General features: G+C 41.8%; 1 protein-coding gene across 6 annotated transcripts in view; it reads right to left on the bottom strand.

Annotated features, from left to right (window-relative positions):
- The window catches only part of KDM4C (lysine demethylase 4C), a 502,970-nt gene that overhangs the window by 206,068 nt on the left and 270,057 nt on the right, over positions 1-26,845 (bottom strand). For all 6 annotated transcript variants that reach the window (XM_006018370.3, XM_025197539.1, XM_025197541.1 and 3 more), the window contains exons 11-13: positions 19,308-19,546; positions 16,425-16,813; positions 9,658-9,769 (exon numbers count right to left, since the gene is read on the bottom strand). In XM_006018370.3, coding sequence (XP_006018432.1) covers positions 9,658-9,769; positions 16,425-16,813; positions 19,308-19,546 — 740 coding nt within the window. The remainder of the gene's footprint in view (positions 1-9,657; positions 9,770-16,424; positions 16,814-19,307; positions 19,547-26,845) is intronic.

The raw sequence follows: 26,845 nt of genomic DNA on the forward strand, positions 1-26,845 counted from the left end.
TTTCAGGTATCAAAAATGTATTGATTTTGCTATTAACTCTCTTTCTCTTAGCATCCTGATATACTAGAGGAGGTTCTCAAACTACAGCTATCCTCAAAGTATCTGAGGGCCTTGCACACAAAGTATCTGAGGGCCTCGCTTTAAAATGAACATGTGTGTGTTACAGCTAGCCAAAAAATGCCACAAAGTCTGCTCTTTCAGTCTAGAGCTTTCTTCTCCTGAATACAGCCTTTCAGTCATACTGAGTTATTGTTATTTATTTGACTATGTAGACACACATCTCCTAGGGACTTCGATCAAAGCCTGAGTATAAACGTTTACACATTAAATAAATTCACTCATTCCAGATCACAAAATCACACCCAAATCTGACAACCTTGATGGCACTACATCTAGCCAATGATTATTGCTAAAGGGGGAAAATAAATAGCTACAGATCTGCACGGCTCATATTAGAGTTTCTGATGTCTTAGCCCTTATGATAATAAGGTGTCCTTTAATCCAGGTGTAAAAAGGCTGGGGGAATACCTCTTGACCATATCTGGATCAGACTCAGGACTCTGACTCAAAAGGGACTCAGATTGAAGTAACACTCACAGCAGGCACAAGCACTAATAAGTAACTGTAACTGCAAGTACAGCTGTAGCAGCAGTTTGGGGACAAAAAAAAAAGCAGCTGCTACTCAGAAACAAGGAGGTCAGCAGATGGTGATAGCTTGGGGATAGTCTCTTATGTGACAGAAGACAAATTAAGCTTGAATATTACATATCAATATAGGATAGGCTTAAATCCTGACAGATACTCTCCAAAATAGATAGTATTTTGCACAGTGACACTTGTTACACCTTGAAAATTTGACAGTGTTCAAGTATGCATTTAGAAGAAAAAAGCCTCCACAGCTGATACTCCTGTTCTGGTCAGCACCAAAGATCCTTTCTTGATTCAAACTCAGGCAATCAACTGCTCTCTAACTTGTGTGCCAGAAAGACACAGGAGTTATAAGGCCTTGTCTTTGTGGAAAGAACAAGCATTTCTCTTCCTTTCGATGGCCCATGTGCAAGCTGCCTTGCCACCAGTCTACGGTCACCATTGCAGTGTTGCCTAAGAAGTGAGGAACTTGGTGTGGTTGCTGGTACATAATGGGAAGTCAGAGAGAAAAAAGACAAATTTTCCCTGCCTGCAGTCTCAGGAAGGAAGGAAATTGTACCCCACCCCTGCCCTGCCCCCAATAAAGGAACTACAAGGAAACAGAGAAATGAGTGCAATACTAAAGTATAAAAACTCTATCTTGATCAAACTGGAAATCTAACATATATATCACATAGTAGGGGTACATAGCACATGGCTTACAAGTCAAAAGTAAGACCCAGCAGTCTAAATGCAGCTGCAGAAGAAAGAGAAGTACTTGGGCCCTGTGTACAGATCAGCAATTCTGGGGCATGTGCATCTCAAAAATGTCATGCCACGTGGCTCCTGGTCTGTGGCTTGAAGAGTTAGAAAGTTTGACCATTCTCATCACACAAAATGCCCACCATTTCCCGCCAACAGCTCTGAGTAACACTCCTCAGATGAGAAAAACTGTGTGCATCTGGTAGCTAGTTGTCATCTTTTTTATGCCAGTTACCTCAACCTCTTATCTACTGTAATAATCTTTTTTTCCTGTGAAAGGAAGAAATAGAAGGGGAACTAAAAGCCAGGAGGTCCATGATCTGCAATTAGGCTACAGCTATTGTAAATGAAAATGAGAATGCTTGAGGGCTTACAGCCCTGCTACATGGAGGCAACAGAACCCCTGAGATGCACTGCCAGGTTTGTGTCATCACCACCGTTGTACAACCAGATTATGGTAAGGACAATCCATTTTAAAATGGGGATCCTCATTTATGATGCATCATTTTAACAATAGCCAAAATTAAAGAGCCATCATCAACCACAAATAATATACTCTCTAATTAAATAGAGAAATTTCACTCCAACCCTTTAGATATTTAAATCTTCAATTACTTTACCAGATGAATTCTAATATTAATACAGTCCTTTTCGAGTAAATTACTGTAACTCCTTTTGAAAATCACTCAGTCTAGCCCCTCAAGGCATGCAAAATTAGTGAGATGAGGATCATAGGTCTAAGCTGCCTCTAATTTTCAGAAAGATGCTTAACAGCTAATTGAAGTACTGTATTTGGTGAATTTGAGACCCAGATAAAAAATTAGAGAATGTTGCCAACATTATAAAATTTAATAGCAAAGAACAAACAGATGAGCGAGTTGAGGATTTAACAAGGTGGGAGATTTATGAACAAGGGGAAAATATAATTCCATATGCAATTCAGCAACACAGCTGAGGCCAGCTGAGACCATAACAGTGGATAAGACATGTCAGAGCTGTTTAAATTATAAAGAAAGAATGGTGGTAAAGTTGGAAGTTTTTTGTTTCATTTGGTTGGGTTGGGTTGGAGTTTTTTAAAGCTTCCTTCGGAATTACAGATTCTATTGAAGTGTCCCATTAAAAAAAAGTCCTGTAGTCTTCAGTTTTAAACATTAATGTACATATCTTTACTAGATTAACCTTTCAAAAAGGTCAATTGACTAGTTCAAAAACTTGTAATAAATTAAAGAGATCTATAGTGGTATGTAATCAACTGGCACCTGAAGACATACCCTGAAAACACGGTAGACTGATTTGCTGCGATGTAAAGTGTCATAATGTACAGATACAACGCTGTTAGATGGCAGCAAACTAATTTTTCCCACTGTAAGATAGTACAGTCAGGGACAGTACTATATCTTACAGCAGTGAAAATAACTGTGCCTAAACGCAGGTGTGAATGTGTTGTATTACAGTAGCTATAACTGCTTTATGCTGCCAATTGCTTTATATTGCTATTTTTATAATGAACTGTTTAACTATTAAGATAAGGTTAACCTTGTTATGATACATGCTTTATAATGTTTAATCAGTTATTATTATTTTATATCCGATATCAAATAATAGGGCTGTGCAAAGCTTCAGTTGCCGATTCCATTCGGCGGAGATTCAGCCCAATTTGGCAGCCAAATCTCCAAATCCAAATTGAATCAGGAGATCCTTTAATCTCTCCAAATCAAATTGTCCCTCCAAATCGATTCGGAAAGATTCTATTATTCGGACATAGACACAGCTTTAAATGTTTTCTCAACATACCTTAAGGTACCAGGCGATTCATGAATCCTGAGATGGTGGGGCGGATGGAGCATTCTGGCTTGGCGACTGGTGCCTTCTGGGTCTGGGGGGGCACCTGGGGTCCCCCCCATGGTCAACTGTCAAGCTGGGAGGGCACAGGAGGGGTCCCCCATACGCTCAGAGGTGGACCCAGAAGCGGAACAGAGATAATTCTGGGTCTGCTGCCAAGCACACGGGAGGGGGATGACACACACGCCCATGCTCCTGTGGAATGCTCCATCTGCCCCACCATCTCAGCGTTCATGAGCTGTGCCTGGTACCTTGAGGTATGTAGAAAAAACATTTAAAGCTGTGCCTATGACTGAATCATTGTCCCCCAATTTGGGCCAAATCCAACTTAGAATCGAATGTGGCCCATTTCACACACCTCTATTAAATAACCATAAAGTTAGATATCCATTTTAAATCCCCTATTGCTTACCATAAGTATACCCGACCTTTTTGGTCTCATGATTTTAGAACTTAAACATAGTATAAGAGAAGTAGTGTGTACACAAGGCCTGTGGTATGTCTGGGATGTTTGAAAAGAGGTAATGAAAGAATAAACAGTATGTGTGAAAATCCATATGTTGAGACAGTCTGTCTTGCACCTCAGACTAGAAGGATAGAAATAACCTTCTGTGATTTAACAGCCATAGGTTCCAACAATGTCCAAGATCAGCAGTTAAAAATTACAAAATACAAGATCATGTTTTGTTCCAATGGCTGAAGAAATTGCCGATAATAGATGGAAGAAACTGCAGACCACAAAGCCCAAAAAGTCTGTCGCTCATAACATCGCAACAGAAGAGAAGGATCATTTTGTCATGGAGGAGATGTGACACAGCAAGACCCATAGACTTGTATGGGGAACAATCACTATAAAGATGGACAAAAACAAGAAGGCTTTGGGTCTGTCCTGCACAAAAGCAGCACCAGCGTTGGAATGCGTCCAGCAAGACCTGGCTTCATTCTCGTGGTTAACTCGGCCAGCCACTAAGCTAACCCAAGCATCTTAAGGACTGGTAATTAGGGGTGTGTGAAGTGGACTGTATTCAATTTGGATTCAGCCCAATTTGGGGGACAGCGATTCGATTCGTCAATTCAGATCACTATCCCAATTCAATTCAACTGAATCCAAATCTGAAGATTTGATGCCAATTCAGAGAATCAGCAATTTGGCCATAGACACAGCTGTAAATGTTTTTTCTAAATACCTCATGGTATCAGGTGTGGCTCGTGAACACTGAGATGGTGGGGCAGATGGAGAGTCCCACAGGAGCGTGGGGGGGGGAGCCCACATGCTTGGCAGTGGACCCCCCCTCGTTTCCCCTGGCTCAGCGATCAGCCACAGGGGGACCCCAAACCCAGGAGGCACCAGTCTTTGAGCTGGGGGGTGGGGGAAGGGTCCCCTGCACATTCCGCGGCAGACCCAAAAGTGGATTGGAAGTGCTTTTGGTCCACTTCCAGGTCCACTGCCAAGCATGTTGGGGACCCCTGTAATATTTTGATATTTGCAGGGCTGTCTGTCTGTCTCCTTTTGTATGTATGTGAGTAAATGGGTATGTATGTGGGAGTATATGAGTATGTATATGCAAGTGTATGAAAGAGGAAACACCAGCTTTTTGCTGTTCTTTCATTTAGTTTGTCTGGAGTTGCCAGCTATTTGAAAGATACCATAGATTTCTTAAATAAATTGGCCTCCAGTGACAAGCTTCCAGCTAACACCATACTAGCTACCATGGATGTTACATCTCTGTGCACCATCACCCATGAAGATAAATCACAAGCCATAAAACTGTTCCCATTTCCATTGTGTTCCTGCTTTGCCCTCACACACAGCTAATTCTGGTTTGAGGACTTCCTATACCTACAAATGAAAAGCACAGCTACGGGCACATATATGGCCTCCCAATATGCCAACATATTTATGACAGACCTTGAAGTCTGTTTTCTCTGCAGCTGCCCTCTCATGTCCCTAAGCTACCCAAGATGCATACTTCAATATATGGAGACACAGGAAAGAATCTTTAAAGAAATTTCACTTGGATTTTAACAACTTCTACTCCTCCATCAAATTATCTCTGGAATACTCCACCCAGCAAATTCATTACACACTACAGTGAAGGTCTACAGTGGCCTTATCGCCACCACACTGCATTGGAAAAAAACCAACCACCACAGCTACCTTCACACCATTAGCATTTATCCTAAATCACACCACTAGATCCACTGTCTACAGCCAGGCTCCACACTACAACCATATCTATTCGGATCCCACCAATAGGGATGCATACTTTAAGGATCTGGAGTAGGGAGTACTATAATTACAATACCATTCCCAAACTGTAAACATTCAAATCAGCAAAGCCAGACTCAGACATTGCTTCGACTTAACACAACACCAACCCCATGGCAAGGACAATAGAGTCTCTCTGGTTGTCACAGCCACTGGCTTAGACACCCGAGACATATCATTAATGACCTCCAACCCCTCCTGGAAAATGAGGACTGAAAGTCACCAGAAACAAACCTGTCCTGGCTTACAGGCAGACCCCTCCCCACATTCCAACAGTATCTCTCAAGCAATAGGTTTCTTAATTCCCAGTCTCAGTGAGGCACCAGGCCTTGCAACAGACCCAGATGCCTTCTGTGCCCCAACTTAAATACAAACCATATCATCACTGGTCCAAATAACATGGATTATAATATCCAAGGTTCTTTCACTTGCAACGATACTAATGTTATATGTGCCATGACCTGCTCATAGTGCTCCTCTGGTCTACACTGGACAGACAGGGCAGTGCCTACATAAGTAGTCTCCAACCTTTTTAAGTAGGCAATCACCTCTGCATTTAAAAGCAGCCCAAGATCTATCATGCGATGCTGCCACCCACCACCTCCACTCAGCAGGTAAGTCTGTGGGGAGGGAAGGGGGGGAGAGGAGCTGATCGAGGCAAAGGGAGAAAAAATTATTTGGGGACACGACTCCTCAGCAGATAAATCCCACCCGGCCGGGGCCCCATAACTTACCCCTGCACCTGCCTCTACCTCACTATGAGGGGCTCGATCTAGCCACTGCTTCTTCCTTCCCGCCCGGACTGACCTGCTGGGCTGGGGCTCATGCATGCATACACACAGGCACTCAGCCCCCAACCCCAGCCTCAGATAGACTCCAAGAGGCTCTGAGATCTACCAGTGAATCAAGACCCACTGGTTGGTGACCACTGCCCTACATGAAAGATTGAATGAACGCTGATCTGACGTGCTGCAGAAAGACAGACAGGACTATGGCAGAACATTTTAACCTCCCTGGACATTCCATCACTGACCCAAGGTTGGCTGTACTCAAGAAGCAAACCCTTAAAAATTGATTTGAATGGGAAATGGCAGAACAAGAAATTATCTACAGACTGGATTGTGTTATATGTGGTTTAAACAGGGACTGTGGATTCTTGTCTCATTACCTGGATTTGTTTTTGTAGCTCCTTTGTTTCATGGGTTTATTGCCTGAATATTTGCCTCTCCCAGCCTGCCCCATCTCTCCTCCTGCCATCTCCCCTCCTCCCTTTCTGTCCCTCCCTTCTGCTTTTGCATTCTAATTTCTCTCTCCTTGTTATACATAGCTTTGCACATGTCCTTTCACAACATCTGATAAAGTAAGCTTCAGCCCATGAGATATTATATATATAATATCAACTTTGGTTAGTTTATAAGGTACAGATCTACTGTGCCTTCAACCTCTTTTAACAGCTTTTAAAATGTTTTTTATCATAAACATATGCTTTTATTTAAAATGAGAACCGTTATATGGGAAAAGATAACATATTCTAAATTCTATATTAGTAAATTACAGCCAAGGACCCCTGTGGCCTTGCTATAAAACTTTTCAGAATGTCTTCCTCCAATAGGAATGTTCTGGTACTTGGAAGTGTTCAAAAAAGAATGTGATATGAATTTATAACTATTAATATCAAGCTGCTTCTGCATGTCTGAAACAAAAATGCTTTTAACAGCTGTTATATACCTTATAAGCATTTTTGCTTGTCAACACTAAAACTGTACCCAGAGAGCCAGGATTGATACTTTACATCTACTATTAAAGTAAGTCATCCAAAGGAAAATAGTATTAAGACAGTTACAAAAATTTATAAGGATGAATCTATGGCAACTGAGAAGAAAAGTTGGTCACTTTTAGTACTAGCAATTAAATATGTTGCATAAAAATAATTTCCTCTATAACTTATGGCTTTAATATTAATCCAAAGTTTTTTAAAAAACAGGTTTTTTTAAAAATTGAAAACATCCTGGGATAAAAACTGAGGTCTGTTTCTCTCAAGCAAAACTGTCTATGCTTCTGGTTGAAGCTGGGTGGCTGTATGGAAAGGAAAGCAAGACTTAGAGGGCCAGAGTAAAATTTTACAGTATTTTTTAAAGAGTGAGTCAGTTGCCTACATATGTAAGGAAGCTTCAGACAGCTAAGTCTGGCAAGGATTTCAGGCTGTTCCACTTCGGCATCTAATTCAGGGCCACAAAGAGACATGTAAGTTTGAGAAAGAGGTAAAACTGTAGGCACCTCACATCTTTAGTTTTGGTTGCCTGGCCTAGGCATCCCCCTGCTCCACATGCTGATTCTTGCAATTCAATCAGACACCTAACTCTGGTTTGTGAATTTAACTTCTGGAGCCAGGCGCCTAACTTTAAAGTGTAGGGTGGTTCATCACTGACACAGCTAAGCCAGGGGCTGGCAATCTTTTCAAGTTGCAGGTTGGAACAAGCCAGCTCTAGTCCGGTGTGGGCTGAGTAGCTTTGGCACCACATAAGCAGCAGGCAGGGGGAAATGCTAATTCCTCCAGCCCCTCACTCCCTGGCTACAACACAAGCAGAGTTTGCAGCCCAAGGGGAGCTGCACCAGGCCCAGGCAGCTGGGAGCTGTGCCCCTGCTACTGACACTTCTCCCCACCCCCTTGCTCCTTGGCTGCAGTGTGGATCCAGCTTCCAGCTAGTGGGGAGCGGAGCCAGAGACACACAGCTGGAAGCACCATCTGTACTGCTGCCACTTTTCTCCCATGTCCCCTGCCTCGAGGTTGCAGAGCAGGTGAAGTTAGAAACTGCCCAGCCCTGGCTCAGTTTCCTGCTGGCTAGAAACTGCACTCATGCTATAGATGGGGAATAGGTGGTAGGGAGAAGCAGTGTCAATACAGCCACAACTTTAACTGCACCACCCCAGCATGGGTGTGGGCAGAAGAAAAGCTTTCCAGGTGCATAGGCCAGATGCAATGGCTCCCAGCTTGTGAGCTGTATGTTACCAACCCCTGATCTAAGCCTTTTTATGAATTTTCTCTCAGCACTTATATATGTATCCAGGAGCCAAACTTTAAGCAACCAAAGCCCTCATACTTCATTACTCCAAAGCAAGTAAAACACTACCTGAATGGGGCTGCTAAGACTCCCTCAACAGAGAAGGATTGTATTAGAAATGAGAATGGAGAGGAAAGTAAAGTCTTTAAGCTATTTTAAATTACTGATACATCAAAGCTATTTTTGCTTTTACTAAGGAGACTACATTAGACCCATTAGATCCTTGCTCCTCATATATGCTGAGAACCTGGCCTCCAGTTTTAAAATCTTGTGTATTGCATGTTACAGAAGCTTACTGGTTTAAGCATAGGCAAGCATAGGCATAGGATAAATGATGGCTATATATGGGATATGCTCAATAATAACTTAATATTGTTCTCCATTTTCAGTAAATAAAGTAAATGGGCTTTGCCAAATGAAGAACAGTCTATTTAATTGTTTTGTTTTATAAGTATGTGCAAAGCCAGAATCTAAGACAAACAAAGAATGCCGGTAACGTTTTGATGCAAAAGAGACCACAGGTATCTAGACAACAAACCAGGACTGCAGATGTCTTAAGAAAAATCACTTTGCAATCCTTTAACTCGAGAACTATAAAACAAAGGAATCACAAGGCAATACTACTACTACTGCATCTACTAATAAATCTTATAAGCTAAGGCTTACAAGTGGGATCATTGTTCGGAGAATCTTGAGATGGCATTTCTTAGCTGTGTTTGCCTTCCTACGATAAGATGTAAAGTTCACTAGTGAAGCCCAGTGCTGTAAAATCGAACAAAGGAGATGAGATTCTAGAATGATTTTTTTATCTCTTACACACAGCCTTTTAAATTACTTCATACTCTTCTGTGCATCTTACAAGACAGCCCCAATGTGTTTAGAAGACTTAAGTGAAAGAGGAGAAATAGATTCATGGATTCAGCAACGATGCTTAAATCTTTGTAAGCAGTTTTTCTGCAGCTTTAAATTTCCTACGCAATCAAAATGCTCTTTCATTTTCAGTACTTTTGTAATGTCTACAATGTACATGTGGAGAGGCACAGAGATATAGGGACAGAGATATAATTGGAGAAAAACATTTAAAAATATGCACACCTTCATCACTTGTTGCCTGCTGTTTAACCAGTGTCATTGGAGATCGAGCTGGAGGTTTGCTTAGAGGATGACGCCAACTTTTTGATGTTTTCTTTCTTTCCATGTCTGCTGTCTAAAAGGGAGAAACCACACACAATTTAGTTAGAAAATGAGCAAAAAGTAATGCCTGTAAACAAAAAAAAATTCTTCTGTTAAGGGGCATGCAAAGTACTTCTCATCTCCAGTTCAAACATTTGTCTTTGAAATTCATTTTTAATAAATCTAGAGGATGGGAAAATGACTTACTTTTCTCCATAAAATTATTTGGAAAATAAGTCTTGGTACTAGAATAACAGCACATTAAAAACCATGCAGTGTATTTTTAGTAACTTTTTACTCATTCAGTTTAGAGTATTAGAAGTTAAATTTGCATTGTTTAAATTTGCAAAAAATTAAATTTATTTTTAAAAGAAATAAAGCAAGAATATAGACTTATAAAAATTACTGAATAAAGATCAACTCTGACTAGAAATTAATATGCTATAGCACATTACCTTATAGCAGAATGAAACTAACACACATTTCAAAACACTATGGGCATTTTTACATGTGTTGCAGCACTGGGCACTATGAAAAGTGCCCGTTGCTGTGATGCTTGCAGTTGTGCAAGTGGTAAAATGCATGTCACCGCAAAGAAAATGGCGGCGGTGCACTTTTGAACTAAAACACCTTGGAAGTGCTTCAGTTCAAAAGTACGCGGCTGCCATTTTCTCCACGCTGACGTACATTTAGTAGCTTATACAATTGCAAGTGGCTCAGTGCAGCACACCTCCGCTCCCACGCAGAGCAGACTTGATTATTCGAATTTACTCCAAAGCAGCAGATCTCCAGCACACCCGAGAACTAAAAGGTATGTGTATAAATGCCCTTTCGTTCACTAGTGTGGTATTAGATTGAAATGCGCACAGTTTTATTTGGGACAACCATGTTTGTTCTCATCATGGCAGTTTCATGCCATTGTCTATAATTAATATCATATTGGCACAAATTTTTTTTAAAACAAAGAGGGGAGTGGGAATAAGATCACAAAAGCCTTGTTTATCAAGGAACAGTACCAGAAAGAACTTCTGGAGTTTACCAGTTTAGTTAAGAAGGAAACATAAATAAAGAAGTATAACATGACTGCCAAACTAAACCTGTCCTCAAAAGCAAAACAAAACCTTGCATATTAAAGCTGCCAACAGCTCTTTCAGGGAAGGAGGAGGAAAAACTGGGACTGGTCTGACTTCAAAAATCAGTTACACACATACTGGTGTATGGAATCACATCATTAGCACCAAAAATTGAGAACAGCCAACCTACACAAAGAACCTATAAAGCATCCAAAGGTCTCCTCTTCCAAATCCCTCCCAAAGACTCAATTGCATTAAATGCACCACTCTGGAATCAGTTCACATTGGCTTAGCTGAGAAACACAGAGAGATAATTGATTTTATTTGCAAAAATTACTGTAAAAATCTATAGAGCCATCAGGAACCATTAAGCTGAACCATAACTAATAGCTTATGCTACTGTGTGATCTCTTCTTTGTTACTCTTAACCACCTTCCTTCTTTCTTTCCTTTCTTCACACTCATGTTTTCTTTTAGATTTTCAGCTATTTGGGGAAGGTCCATCTCAGCCCATTTGTATTATACAAGAGCACAATGAGGTCATCGGTGTACTACTATGCCTTTCCTGCTTTCACCAGGGTCCCAGAAACTACAGCATCCTTCTTAACTCACAGAGTACAACCGACCAGGTGTATCCTGGTGACTTTTGAGAAACACTTGGGACCAATAGATAAGCCTGGTTATGGGTACTGGGTTCTATGCATGTTCACCCACATACAAAGTCTCTAAAATACAATTGCAATCTTATGTTGTAATACTCCTAAAACCAGGGAAGGAAGTTCAGGGAACATCCCTAGTATGTCATCTTTACAAACTGTACAAACATCTCATCTTAAACTGACCAACCTGGCGACAACTGAAACATCTCCAAACATAAGGAGAAAAGATAACATGAAAAAACAGGCTATCCTAGTGACACAGACGTATATGAATGTAGGTAAACCAAGTCCAGAACGTCTAAAGGTCTGTATATCATTTGGAAGAGCTCTGTAACATCAAGGATCTAGCTAGGGCTACAGATGTGACCATTGCATGCCCCCAATTTTGGAAAATATAGAGGTATTTGAAGGACACAAAAAGAAGAAGCCAAGTCTCTTGAATTATGAACTCATATTGTAAAATATCAAGTACTACATCAAAAAGGCTACATACTTTTTGCTACATTAAGCACACAGTCCACAACAAAAAATGGACATAACTAAATAAAAAAGTAAAGAAAACTGGATTTTTTAAATGGTAACTGAGTAATATCCTTCTGTGCAACAGCCAGATTCAAAGAGCATGCAACTGTACTGGAAAATACTTGAAAACCCACCTAGGAATGGCTCAGTTACCCAAACTGATAAATTAAATATAGCTTGTAATATGCAATTATAACCCTGAAGAGACATTTACAGAGTTCTGCATTATTACAAAGGGAGAACTGGTGTCAGGACCATTAAATCTCACATATCTGTAAAAAATAATGTTTGTAAGAAGAGAAGTGGCTTTTTGTTTCTACCTTTTAAATATATTCCCTGTAATTTGGCAATCCAACAGTGGGTTGTCCCCTCTTATCTGCCAGGGTATGAGGCAGGTGCACTTTCTCCGATCGCCCAAATAGCCACACGTGCCTCCTCTTTTCACCGAGCCCTAACAAGTGCTCTGCTTCTCCAAGGCAGAGAAGGTTCTTTGGGTGAATCTGATATATTTTATTAGACCAAATTAAATAGTTGGAAAAAAAAATGTTAAGCAAACTTTCGGGTTTAAAAACCCTTCGTCAGCCTGAGGAAGTTTCTGCAGTTGGTGTGTGCTCTTCCTGGATGGAATGAAAAGTAAAGAAGCCAGAGACTGGGCTGGTATGTATATAAGATGGGCAGTCAGTGAAGATGTAAATTGAGGAGTCACTGACTCCTGACTCCTCAATTTACATCTTCACTGACTGCCCATCTTATATACATACCAGCCCAGTCTCTGGCTTCTTTACTTTTCATTCCATCCAGGAAGAGCACACACCAAATGCAGAAACTTCCTCAGGCTGACGAAGGTTTTTAAACCCAAAAGCTTGCTTAAAATTTTTTCCCCAACTATTTAAGTTGGTCTAATAAAAGATATCAGACTGGCCCAAAGAACCCTGTCTGCCTATGTCCTTAGACCAACACGGCTACAATCTATACCCCTGCCTCTCCAAGACGCTCCTCCTTATCATAGCACAAGAAAACAGAAATGATGTATCTTGTACATAAAGAAGAGATTTTACTAAATTCACTGTTTATAAAATTAAAAATAATATTAATTTTATAAGAGGGGATTCATGCTAACCCTGGAGATAGTGAAGGAGAAGCCAAGCATATTTTCCAGTAAAATGGCTGCAATCTGACAGAGAGCAAAAGAAAACCTCATCAGCTCATGTAATTAAGACCAAAAAAAAAGAGCCTTATCTTCATCTGATTTAACCATGATGCCCCATAGCTATTCTTCATTCTCATTTTTAGAGAAATCATGGGACCACATCAGATCTTTCATTGGAGGGAACCAGCAGAGTATGTGGACCAGTTCAACATCTGTCACCTACACCTCTGCCTATACCCTTGGATAGCTACTCCTTCATAGGATCCAGTCTATTCTGCTGTAATTTTAAGTGGATGCCCTAGCCTCTTACTAAATGTCAGCTGATGGCTTTTGATCATCATCTTGCTCAGGGATCCTTAAATCAAGGATCCCCCTTCTCCCTAAAACAACATATCTCCCACTGTCTGGGGCTTGGGACAGTTCTTGTAGTCCTAAGTCCAAATACAATCTCCTGGTCACATATCTCCAGATGACCATTTATCAACCCTTCTCTAACCCAAACCCCTTCCCTCTATATTCAAAGTAACAACAAAAGCAAACAGGCAATCTTTATCAAGTCTTAGAACATACTTTAAAGGATCAAAAAGTTATTCATCTGAGAGCTAAGCAGTATTTAGCACAATGTGGATGAAGTGTATGTGTTAACTTTGGCTGGCATGGAATCAATTTAGGTATTTTTCCATGTACAGACTTGAGAAGTATATAGTTTTCCTCAGAACTTTTGTCAAAGATTCAAGGAAAACAAAATACTTTGTTCACTTCCTATTAGTTTATATCCCTTAAACAGTAGAGCGAGCTCTCAAATCAGCCCCAAAACTCAGAAGTATACACTACGAAAAGCAATATATCTCCTCCTCTTTTTTTCTGTGCAACAAGAGTAAAAAGACATAATTTAACTAAAGTAAATCTAATGAAGATGAAATGAAATGTTCCCATTCTTCATTCACCTCTTGGCTGAAGGAAAATAAGCTTGCTGGAGCAGAATTTGAGAAGGAAGCTCATGACAAACCCTTCTCCCTACTAAATGTTATGGAAAATTCTGAATACACAAGATCTTGGCTCAACAACTGGACAAACTTGAGCAAAATCCTGCTTGCAAGGCTAGCAAAATGACAAAATTAGATTCTCTCTCAAGACAAAAGAAAGATGGTACATCCTACTGGGAAAGAAGATTCAGATAAGGTCATGCAGAGATAAGGTAATTCAGAATGGGAGTTTCCTAATGACTGCAGGTGCTTTAACAGGAACATGCAAAGATTTTACTCCTTATAGAAGAGTAATCTAAATATATTACATTTTCAAAAGTGGGCCTAGTTATTGCTGAAGTCTTTAAGGAGTCACTAATTTCATCAGTGGAAGACTTCGGAGTAGTTGATAGGAAGATTCAGTATTCTCTCAGGAAAAAGTTGATGCTTCCTTTGCAATGTTTAGAATTACTTCCCTAACTATATGCTTCTCAAACACCATCTTTTTATTAACAAATACATAAAATGTATTCCATGCCAGCCAACGTAAAAAAAAAAAGAATCTTTCAAACTAGCAAAGTTGCTTGTTCTACTGCTTCGTTCTTTGTTGCATCCTGTGTTGCTCTGAGGTTTTCTAATAGACTGAGGACTTTAAATACCACAAGTGCATATTAATTAAAGATGAAGAGAGTGGATTTACAAGACAATATGATGGCTACTTCAAAATTCTCAAGGGGGAACTTTTGAGGGAATGGGAATTAAGCAGTATTGAAAACATCTGAAAACAGTAAAACAGTCTCTCTCTTCTATGAGAAAGCAGCTTTGAAGGGAAAAAAAGCCAAAATCCTTCCTCCAGACAGTATTTCTACCTTCCTTCACTTCAATCAATTGCACCAAAAGGAGAAAGAATGGCACACATTACAGGCATACAGGGCCATTAAGATTCACATCTTAGGCCCTAAACCGCCCAAGAAATCAACTTCTATTTTAATTTATGAATATGCAGATGCTAAATGTAAGAAGGCTTCAAAGCCTTCTATCATTACACAAGTCGAAAAATATATTGCCAAAGCCTGGAAAGCCACAAATGTTTCCAGACAATATTATAGCTATTTCCATTAGGTTGGTGACACCCTCTGGAGTATGACAACAAAGCTTCTGTAAGAAGATGGACAAGGTTGCAACTGCTGTATATACATTTTTCAGGCGTGATATGAAGTAACTTTAGTCATCTGCCAGCAATTAACACATGGTAGGAGGATGCTGCAGTTTGTGGCATCTCCCTGAATATCTTACGTAATACAGCATACAACTGACATAGCTTTTCTAACCACAGGATTATCCCATTTTGGGATATCAAACACATCAAGGGGCATTTATACACATGCTCCAAGGGGGGGAGCGGGCTTTAATTAGAGCAGCTCTCAGAGCCACTCTAATTAAAGTGCCTGGTGTGTCTCGCGTATCAGCATCCCAACACTTCAAAATGGCGGCAGAGGCACTTATCTAAAGCTCATCTAATGAGCTTTAGATAACACACTCCCGCCACAATTCTGAAGCATGAGGATGCTGATACACGAGATGCAAGAGGCTCCTAGGGAGTGGTAATTGTCACACTCCAGACTCGATTAATTGAGTTTGCTCCTACATGCTGGAATTCCAGAGCGTTGGCGCAACCTTCCTATTCGTGTATAGGCACCCAAGAGTAGCAGAAAGAAGAGCTTGATTGTGGCATACCTGATAATGTCCTATTTCAATTGTGTGGCAACATTCCTCACATATTTGTGGGGTATAAGATCATGATATATAACTAAACTTTTCCATAGTTATTTTAGTACATTAAACTTTCTTTTCTCAATCTCCAATCTCTTATAATAAATTATGTAGTTGCATATGCACTTATGGAATGAGTTTTCTTCATTTTGATTTTGTTGCAACACTGCTAACCAAGTTTCCAAGTATTATTACAGGCTGAGTATTCTCCACTCAGGCAGCTGGTGCAAATGGGAGTATATAGCATAGCTACCAACAAACAGTTCGATGGCACCTATATCAGATTACCCACATTCAAAACAAGAGAGAGAAAAAGGAGCTTTGGGGTGCTATTTCAGAGAAGCATTCCTATTCAGGAGAACATATATGTATGTACTTCATTTTAAGCAGGTGCTCTAGTCCCACTGAAATCAATAGGACTTTACACAGACTTCAGTTAAGCATATGCTTAAGCACTTTAGTATATCCGGTCATATTAGAAAGAAGCTCATGCCCATTTCATGCGATTGAGAATACATTAAAACAGAGATGCAATGTGTTTCACGTACGCTGGGTGTTTCTGAACTATTTCCATCATTGTTCCTTTTTACACCAAGTATTTCTCCAGGTTCCAAGCTACTTTCACTGCTTTCACTGCTGTCTAGGTCACTGATGTAGTCCTCTGTGGATATACTACTAGTTTCCTCTTTCTCCAGGCTGTCTGCTTCAGAGGAAGCATATTCTTCTGACTTTTGGCATGGTATAGGCTGCACAGACTGATTCTGAGATTTTAAAGAGTCATTGCCTTTTATACAACTGATAGCTGTGGGTACAGAGAGCGTAGCAGAATCCTCTGGAGTAAAGGAAGCAACACTAGAATCTGCCTGGTCCTCAGCTTCTGTTTTTATTTTCTGCACTTCAGGAATATGTCCTATAACAGAGTTTGAACTGATGTTCCCTAGAATTAAAAAACATAAGTTTTATTAATACATTTCACATTATATTATTATTAGTATACATCATTCTCACAGCTGTCTGAATTGAATTTCAGTTTCAAAACACTGCCTGCCTTCCGTTATAGCATTATAGCCATCCTCTATGGCATTCTGTTATCAAATTAAGACGCTTCCCCGGCCCCCACATCCCCGAGTGCCACTCCTATCCCTCCCCCGCTCCAAAGATGTACCTGACAGAGGCAACAGAATGGAGGCAAGGGGGCCTCAAGCCACTACCAAGAGCCAAGTTAACACTTCCCTGGCCACGCAGCTGCTATAGTTGTATACGGTGAACAAGGATCCAAAACCATGAATTTAGTGGAGACTCAAGGCCAGGGAAGGATTAACCTGGCTCTTGACAATGACACCACTTCTCCCAGCAGCACCCTGCCCCTTCTCCGCTCCACTCCACAGCACCTCCCTTTACTGCATGGCACTAGTGGCATGCAGGCTACAGGTTAGCACCCCTTATTTAAGTGACAGACTTTGGCAGTAGTGTAACTAAGGCGAGGCAACCAGGGCATGAGCCCAAGGTGTTCAGTAAAAGGGAACACCATAGTGAAGTCAGGGGGGCTTGAGTCTGGTTGCGCAGAGTCAACCAAGGCGAGGAATCCCCTCACCAGCCCCCTGTCCTCCCCTGGAAGACACTGCTACTGTGAAGGGAGCTGTTAAATGTCACCTCCAAGAGCCAGGTTAGCCCTTCTCTGGCCCTTCAGCCACTGCCAAATTAAGAGCTTTGGATCTTCTATTACCATATGATCTGCAGTGAATGCGGAGTCAGAGGAGGGTTAACCTAGCTGTTGGAAGTGACATCTCCTCTTGCAAAAGAGTCCTGCTTCCACTCTGCTCTGCACAGCCAGAGGCTCAAGATCCACTGCCTCCATTCTAGTACACAAAGGCACAAACCATATTAGGAACAAGTCTGCTACCCATGGTGCAAAGTCTATCAGCTACTCCTCTATGTCCAGCATAAACATTTTGGTTTTTAATCTTGTTTTTCTTTTTATTGGAATATTCCATTTGAACAGCTAGACATAGTATTTTTGTATCACTTGAAGTCATCAATATTCACATAGTACAATTATTCTGACAGTTTACAGAAACTTTGACTATTTGGTGAAATACCCATTTATAAATGGCTGGCATATTGCACTGAACTTATACCTATTCTGCCTGTTCAAGAATCTGCAAATAAACAAGAAATAATAACTTAAAATTAGGATATTTAAATAAATATATGCAAGAAATATTAAGAATATTAGGAAAACAGCACCACTGACTCAAAAAAATTGAACAATTGGAGTGAGTAATTTTGGACTTCAGTGTTGCTGAAAGTTAATTTCATGCGCACTACACAAAGAATATTAAAATAGTTTGGTTGGTGTCATTTCCATGGAATGAAGCCCAAGATGGGTTGCAGAGCTTATCCTAAAGGGACAGTAATAAAAATCTTTCTGCCACACCAGCTCAAAATAATTTATATGTAATCTACAGAATGTTATATAAAAAGTACCATATTTCACAGTGTACAAGTTGACATCTGAAGTCCAATTTTTAACTCTTAAAATTCAACCTTGACTTATGTTATACAACCATCCCCTAAAAGGGGTGCTGAGCTCAGTGCCCGGCTGGTGCAGCCCCATCCCCCGCCCAGACAGAATTGTTCGCAGGGGATGGGGCTGCACCAGCCAAGCACCAAGCCGATCCCCATCCCGTGAGCAGTGTGGGCTCGGCTCTGGCCCAGGCAGCAAGCGACAAGCCCAGCACTGCTCACAAGGGGCAGGGATGGGCTTGGTGCTCAGCCGGCGTGGCCCCATCCCCTGTGAAAGATGCTGCCTGGGACATACCAGCGCCACTCACAGGGGATGGGGTCACACCAGCTGAACACTGAGCCCTTGTGCCGCTTGCAGGAGATGAGACTACACCAGCCAAGCAGTGAACCCAGCCCCACCTCCTGCAAGTGGCACTGGACTAGGCGTTCAGCAGTGCCGCTCAAAGCAGACAGGGCCAGGCTTGGCACTCAGCTGGTGCAGCCCCATCCCCTACGAGCCTGGCACTGCTCGCAGGGGATGGGGACAGGGACGGGCTCGGCTGGCACAGCCTCACCCCCTGTGAGCAGCACTGGCAGCATGACTTGCAGGAGGTTGGGCTGCAAGTCATTAAAAATATTTAGGGGTGTTTGTCCTTCTTTTAGAAAAATAGTTTTTATAAAAATAATTCTGAATGTCTTACTTTTGACTCAGTATCTGAAACTGAAATAATCTCTCATTCTAATCATCTACCTATCTGATACAATGCTGCAGCTTACATGACTTCCCTGCATAACTTTCTGAATAGGCATGTTTAGTTATGCCACTTGGAGCAATACAATGTTTGTTTTATCATCCATAGATTTAAGGCAACCCAATATCAACAGCCTACAACTTACAAGTGAAATATAATCAGTCCTTATCTCACCTGAGACCTCAATATTATCCAATAAATGTTGATCCAGCTGCATTCTACTAATGTTTTCCTCTTCCCCAGAAGGCACTTCTGTGTTTTCCAGCCTGACTTTTTCTGCTGGCTTTTCATTGACCTTGAAGCCATCTGTAGCTGCTTCAGTGGGTATGATTTCTGCACCAACAACCATAGCTGATACACTCTCGTCCTCTGGAGTTTTAAGCTTTTTAGATCGAGATCTGGTATGCTGGAAGCTGTTATAAGAGATATTGCTGTCAGTGTAGAATGTCTGTCTTGAATAAGATAAAATGTCTACCAATATAAATGTCCTTTTCACCTGCTTAAAGTGGTAAAAAACTGACAATTTTTCATCTTTTTGTGCTGAGATAGTGTTTACAATTTATTAACTGATAGATTAACAATTGGTTGAATTTAACCTTCTAATCTTTTATCATGCTTCTTTAGAACAAGTTATTAAACTATAAAAACTAGAACCACCTCAGGTAACTCTTTCTTAACCAAGGTTTGAAATTAGTTATTTGGTAGAGTATTCTTCAGAATCTGAGAGAGACCAACCTCAATCATCAAAATAATCATGATAAAACTTGCTCAGGTGCCCCAAAATTGGGCTAATTTTTAAAGTAAACTAGACCTTTTGCCCAACTGACCTTGCATAACCATATATACCTTTTGTAAAGAAAATTATCTGTAACAATTTTAACATTAGCACCTGAAAAAGGAAAATATTCTGACAAAAAAAGTTGTCCCCACATTTAGCTCCAATGGTTAGTGCCGTATTTTCTCACACTCTGGAATGTAAAATGCACTGTTTTGGAAGGCAGAATGAAGAAAAAAAATATTTTTCCAAAGTTATGGATAAATGGAGTAGGGATAGAGCTTAATCTTTTGCTGACTCACCCTCCCTTTCCTGCTTAACTAAAAGCTAAAACCCTGGCTGCTGCTAAAAGACTGGCTACACTGGCAGATCTATGATTTTGAAACGAGCTAGAGAGTCTCCAAGACACTGAAACAGGAGGAGAGAGACAAGGAGCATCCAGGCAAAATTGCCCTAAGAAAGATTAGCTTGATTACTGGAACTTCAAAATCTTTAAGAAGGGGAGATGATCATGAACACCTATGGAGTGAAGAACAATCTGCTGTTAAGTCAACTGATTGCTTTAGCTGCCTGAATAGTAAGGTCATAGCTACTTAACTGTGCAGCAAGAATCAAAGCAGGGTGCTCCTATCTCTGGCAGAAAAACCAGCTTCTCCACTTCATACATACAACCCAATTTTGGGGGGTCAAATTTTAAGGGAAAAGGTTTGCAATGTATGTGAGAAAATATAGCAATAGGCAATATAGTTAATCTGTCAAGATAAAGTACAGCTTTCAGCTCAGCTTTTGCACAAAAGAGCAAAGTTGGAGCAAGGTTGCTGGCAATGTCGCCAAAGTCTTAACGGGTCAAAATCTGCATACCCAAAATAGAAAGGTAAGATCCTCAAACTGGCTCCCAAGTTCAATTGTGTTGTATAGTACAGTACTACTGTATGCTAGTTTAATATTTAGCTTCATCAGAAGTTTGGTTTAATACATTTCCAAACTAGGGATTCATAAAATGAGAAGTTCCCCCTATAGCATATATAGTTTACAACAAAGGGCCATGCATTTTGTGTTTAAAAAGTCATAAACAACAGGGATAATTTGATAACCCTTTTTTCCAACCTTTTAAGGAGCTATATATTACCCTCCACCAATCCATATTCCTTGGAATTCCTTCTCTCTGTGGTGGCAATCCTAAAAATAGTATTCTAGTACTGGAAATGCCAGCTAGCTATCATTGTGATATAATTCCTGAACCTACTACTTCCTACGCAATTGCCAAGACATTATAATCTACAGTGTGGCAGAATATCATATGAATGAGTATGAATTTGACCTGCAAACATGCACAAAGATTCCAGTAGCTGATACTTCTCTTAATCAGCTCTATTGGAAAGTCATATTACTCCCAGAATCAAAATTATCACATTTTCCATCAACACCTTATACCAAAGTTGCCACCAAATAAACTTTTTTTTTTTCCATTCTAAGGACATAAATCTACTTCTACTAGTATCAATTCTAGTAATTAGTAATGGAATGTGTTCACCACTTTGGCTAACTTAGCAAATTCAGCACATGCAAATGTAACAGAATTTGTAATATAATTCTTATAATATCTATATCATCTCTATTTTTTATTAAAACCGATTACTCAAGTAAGGGTGGTATTGACAAGTACATCACAGCTGGCCCATGTGCAAACTTGCAGTAGTGACTAGCACCTACAGTGATGCAAGAATGGTTTCCGAAAAAACAAAAATTAATATATTTTGATTTCTATGTTTGCATAAAAATGTAGTTCTGAAGTGATAAATGCAGGTGGAGATTGGATTTGGTTTTATTTTTAAATATTGTACTGAAGTGAAGTGATCCACACAATAACAGGGTATCTTTATAAGATAAAAATATGAGACCTAAGAAGAAGGGAAGCAAAAGGTCTAAGCCAGGGGCAGGCAATTATTTCAGGCGGAGGGCCACTTACCAAGTTTTGACAAGCTGTTGAGGGCCACATGGGTAGCCCTGCCCTTTGACAGGTGTCCCGCCCCCTAGTTGCCATCTTGGTACCTGAACCCACCCCCTTAACCGCTGACCTTTGCCACCAGAAGTCCCTCCCCTTGCCCTTGGATGTACTCCTTTGGCAAAGAGTATTTGCCATCTTAGAGGGAAAAAAACAAACAAAATTAAATACTAAAAATCAAACACCCATAATACTACATTTTAATTTGATTTAAAAAATGTATTTTTGATCCGATTTGTGCATTTGTGCTGTATATGTAGAAATGATTGCATAAAAGGTCAAAATGCAGTCTTACTTGTATACTGTATGGGGTGTGCATGGGTGTCAGTGAGTATGGGGGTGTGTGGGTGTGGGTAGGTATGTTATTGTGGGTATGGGAGCCAAGGGCTGCAGAGCAGCCAGTGGGTGGGTAGAAAGTGGGGAAACCGGTGGCAGGGGAGGCGGGTGTGTGGAAGTGAGTGCGTATGCAGGAGCGCGGGGCCTGTGGGGCCCAGAGCGGGGTGGTAGGAGCATGGGGTGTGGCCTGGCAGAGGTCTATGGCAGGGTGCCCAACCTTTTTATACTGCAGACCTAAAAACTGTATAACTTACAGATTTAAATTTAATCTACATGTTTAAATTAAATTTTTATGAGAGGGTGAAGTTGTGAGAATGGATGGGATTGGGGCACCGGGGGACCCTGCAGGGGAGTGGGCTGCAGAGGCAGTGGCCCAGGGGGATCCAGTTGAGGCTAATTGAGAAGAAGGGGCTCTGTTGCCTTTCCTAGGAGCAAGCAGCAGAGCTGCCTCCCCGTCCTCCGCCCCGGGCATTTCCCTGCCCATACCCACCTGCTCCCAGCTGCGGATAGGGGTGGAGGGTCCTGCCCAGCTTGGGCAGCCCCTGACTGCGAGCAGCCCTGACCCCACATGCCCTGGACTTGCCCGTCCAGGCAAACAGCAGCGACAGGGAACAAGCTGCTGTTCGGCGCAGGGGGAAAGCAGCCACTCCCCCTCCTGCCACCAGCACTCCCTGCAGCAGCTGCCCAGAACCCATGCAGGGCCGTCCTGCCTCTCTGCCACATCCCTGCCACCCATGGGGCAGCAGTGGCAATGGAGAGCAGGCACACGCAGCCCTGCATGGGCTCCAAGTACATGCCACAGAGAGTGCCAGCAGTGGGAGGGGCTGCTTTTCCCCTGAGCTCAACTGCAGTTTGTTCCTCACTGCCACTGCCAGCCTTGCTCCTGTGCTGGCTCCAGGCTCGGCCATGAGGCTGAGCGACAGCGGGGCACAAACTGCTGCTGGGGCGGATGAAAGCACCCTCCCCACCACCGAGCAGTTTTTGCTGGGGCAGCTTGCAGTATTCCCTAGGCAGGGTTGGGGCTGTGCAGTGGGAGCTTGCGGTCATCTCTGCCTGTGTGGTGGGGCTGGGAGTGAGTGAGTACGTGGCAGCTGGGCGGGAGCACAGGACCCATGCCAGTGCCCTGGGGCCAGCACCGGCAGGGCCCAGAGTAGACAGCAGGAGCACAGGGTCCCAGCTGGCTGGGGCTCTATGAAACCGAGCCAGCTCCCCTCCCTCCCTGCTGGTGCAGTGCAGCCTGGCTCCATAGACCCCTGCCAGCCCACACCATGCGCTCCTGCCACCCTGCTCTGGGCCCCGCCAGCACTGGCCCCTGGACAGTTCACATTAAGTGGCATCTTTTCTAAAAGACTCAAAAGAGGCCAAGGGTGAGCCTGGCAAAGAAAATGAACTTCTCACACATACAGAACAATCCTCTAGTTGAAGGATGAGGCTTTTGGGTGGAGCCATATGTGGAAACTTGTGAAGAGCTCCAGCTCCTACGCAAACTGCAACCATGAGGAAAGGCCAATCTTAACCTTATGATTGTTGACAGATTAAGGGGTAGACAGGTAAGGAAACTGGCCCCAAAGTCCTGACTGAATATAAAATGGAGAGAAAATCCAATCCCTCACTGATCGAGTAGTTCAGCAGTGGGGTTAAAGTTGGACTGGAAAGTGGAGACATGCAGAAGCTAAGGCAAGAGCACCCACTTGTGGAATGAAGTAGGCCTTAATTTACCTGAACCTGGGATTAGCACAAGGAGCAGGCTACAATGGTCTAAAGGAGCATCTTAGATTCAGCAGAGGAGATCCAACCAATAGAATGCCTACAAGGTTGAACTCCAGAAAATGTAGTGAAGACTGGACTTCATTGTTGCAGTCTTGCTCCATGCCCAAACACTGGTATCTACTGCAAGGTGATTTGTCTGGGGACTAATTGACTGGGGGTGTTTAGATGCTTGCTTGGCAAGTGTGGCATTACTCTGTATACTTAAGTACTGTGTCTATGTAACAAACTGGTATGTCCCTACTGGATATACGACACAATTTTCTCTGTTATGTTTGTCTCAAGGATACGATTTTGATTCAGTTCCCTATCATGTCACTTTTTAAGAGAAGCATTTCACTTGAAAAGAAAAGGAGGCTATTCACAGTTCAAGATGCACTTGCCAACAGATAATCAAAATGGAGCATCATCCTTCACTATTTAATGTTCATAAAATGATTTGAGGATGGAGAAAGACACAAGGTCTAAATATTATCCAGTTGTGTCCTCCTGTGACCAGCATGCCAACATTTTTTCAATCGTATATCAAATTAATAATGAATCCAAAAATCAATAGGAATCATGTTAATTATAAACAAAATAGAAGCATTTTATGCAGAGAAAACATTTTCCTGAACTATACAATTTGTATCATAAAACTGGATGATGCTGCAGAAGCATTTAAAAAGTCAAATGTTGATATTTTAATGATAATCTGAAAAAACTGTCTTTCCAATTCTGCTAGTAGAGTCTGCACTAACGATTATACCCAATTACAATCTGTTACTAACATGTAGCAAACATTACTTTTATAAGCAGCAGCACTTTAAAAGTCCGCCAGGTCCATGTCATGGACCCTCTTATGTTTTGGGGGTTTGCAGGATGTCATGAATGTTTTCCCCTGATTTATTTTTCTGATACAGTATGTGTGATCTCGTTGGAACGCTCATATTATGCTGTATCCATTTATGTTATTGTTATCACTGCATAGGTTATGTTATACTGTCTATGTAGACAAGGTTCCTTGGGTGAATTTGATATCTTTTATTAGACCAACCCAAATGGTTGGAGAATAGTTATTAAGCAAGCTTTCGGGTTCAAAAACCCTTTGTCAGGCTCAGGAAGCTGCAGCAGTTGGTGTGCGCTCTTCCTGGATGGAATGAAAAGTAAACAAGCCAGGGGCTGGGCTGGGCTGGGCTGGGCAGTCAGTTGCCAGGCAGATTATAATGTATCAAAAATCCAATGTCTATGTTTAGTCCCTGATCTCTAGTATCCAGCAGGTTGATGAAATGGAGCTCATAGGCTCGTCTCTGGGATATGTTGTGTAAATTTCCCTTGAGGATCAGGACTGAGAGATTGGAGAGAGAGTGGCCCTCCTGTGAAAAATGTGCCCCCACTGGTAATTGGGTGTTTCTGTCTTTGATGGATTTCCGGTGTGCGTTCATTCTGGTGCGCAGTTGTTGTCTGGTCTCTCCTACATATCTTCCATCAGGGCATTTGGTGCATTGGTTGAGGTATACTACATTCCTGGAGGTGCAGCTGTAAGATCCTGGGATGCTGATGGCTCTGTTGTGGGGTGTAGTAATAGTGGGGGTGGTGGAGATGTGGGGACAGGTTTTGCATTTCTTGTCATGGCACGGTCTGGATCCTTTTGGTGTGTTCTGGGGTTGAGGAAGTTTGCTTCTGGTGATGAGGTTGGCGAGGTTCGGTGCTTGTCTGAAGGCTAGGATGGGTGGCTCTGGGAAGATCTTTTTAAGAATAGGGTCTTTTTCTAATATGGGTTGCAATTTTTTGAGGATTTTCCATACAGGTTCAAGGGAGGGGTGATAGGTCATAACCAGCGGTGTGCGATTTGTGGGTGTTTTTCTTCTGTACTGCAGCAGTTCTTCACGTGGTATCCAGGTGGCTCTTTCAAACGTGCGATCTATCTCTCTGGAGGAGTGTCCTTGCTGGGTGAAAGCCTTTTTAAGATTGGTGAGGTGGCAATCCCGGGTGTTCTCTTCAGTACAGATGCGGTGGTATCTGAGGGCTTGGCTGTATATCACTGCTTTTTTGGTGTGTAAAAAAAAAAAAAAGGTAAAAAGGTTGGCATACTGTGGGGCCATTTTAGTGCCCATAGCTGTTCCCATCATCTGGAGGAAGTGTTGATTATTAAAAGTGAAATTGTTGTGTGTGAGGATGAAGTGTATAAGCTCAGTGATATCTTTGGGTCTGTATTCTGGGTTGTAATCTTGTTCCTGTAGATATGTAAGGCAGGCATGGATGCCATCCTGGTGTGGGATGTTGGTGTATAGGCTGGTAACATCCATGGTGGCTAGGAGTGTGTTGCTGGGAAAGTGGTCTATGTTTTTAAGTTTCCGTAGCAAGTCTGTGGTGTCTTGGACAAAACTTGCTCTGTGGGTGACAAGCGGTTTTAGGATGGATTCAACAAAACCTGATATTTCCTCAGTTAGGGTCCCATGGTTGGATATGATAGGTCTGCCAGGGTTCCCTTGTTTGTGGATTTTAGGGAGCATGTAAAAAGTCCCTGGGTTAGGTAGCGGGGGGATCAAGGTCTGTAGTTTTTCTTGTAATCTTGGTGGAAATGATTTGATGGTATCGTTGAGTTTTTTGGTGAAAAGGGGAGTAGGATCTTCTTGTAGTTCTTTGTAGTAGGTGGTGTCAGAGAGCTGTCTGATTTGGTGGTTAGATCTTAGAGATTCTATGGCCTTTTTCTCTGGTAGAGAGAGGTTGTTGTGGTGGAGTGTGTTGCTGATTATTTCATTGTTCATTCTTTCCCTGAAGTAGTCATTGTTGCGGTCAAGGTTAGGGTTTCGTCCACTGCGAGGTGTCCAATCTGATGTTTTTTGG

The sequence above is a fragment of the Alligator sinensis genome, unplaced genomic scaffold (assembly GCF_000455745.1).
Source record: "Alligator sinensis unplaced genomic scaffold, ASM45574v1 scaffold392_1, whole genome shotgun sequence".
Lineage (NCBI taxonomy): Eukaryota > Metazoa > Chordata > Crocodylia > Alligatoridae > Alligator > Alligator sinensis.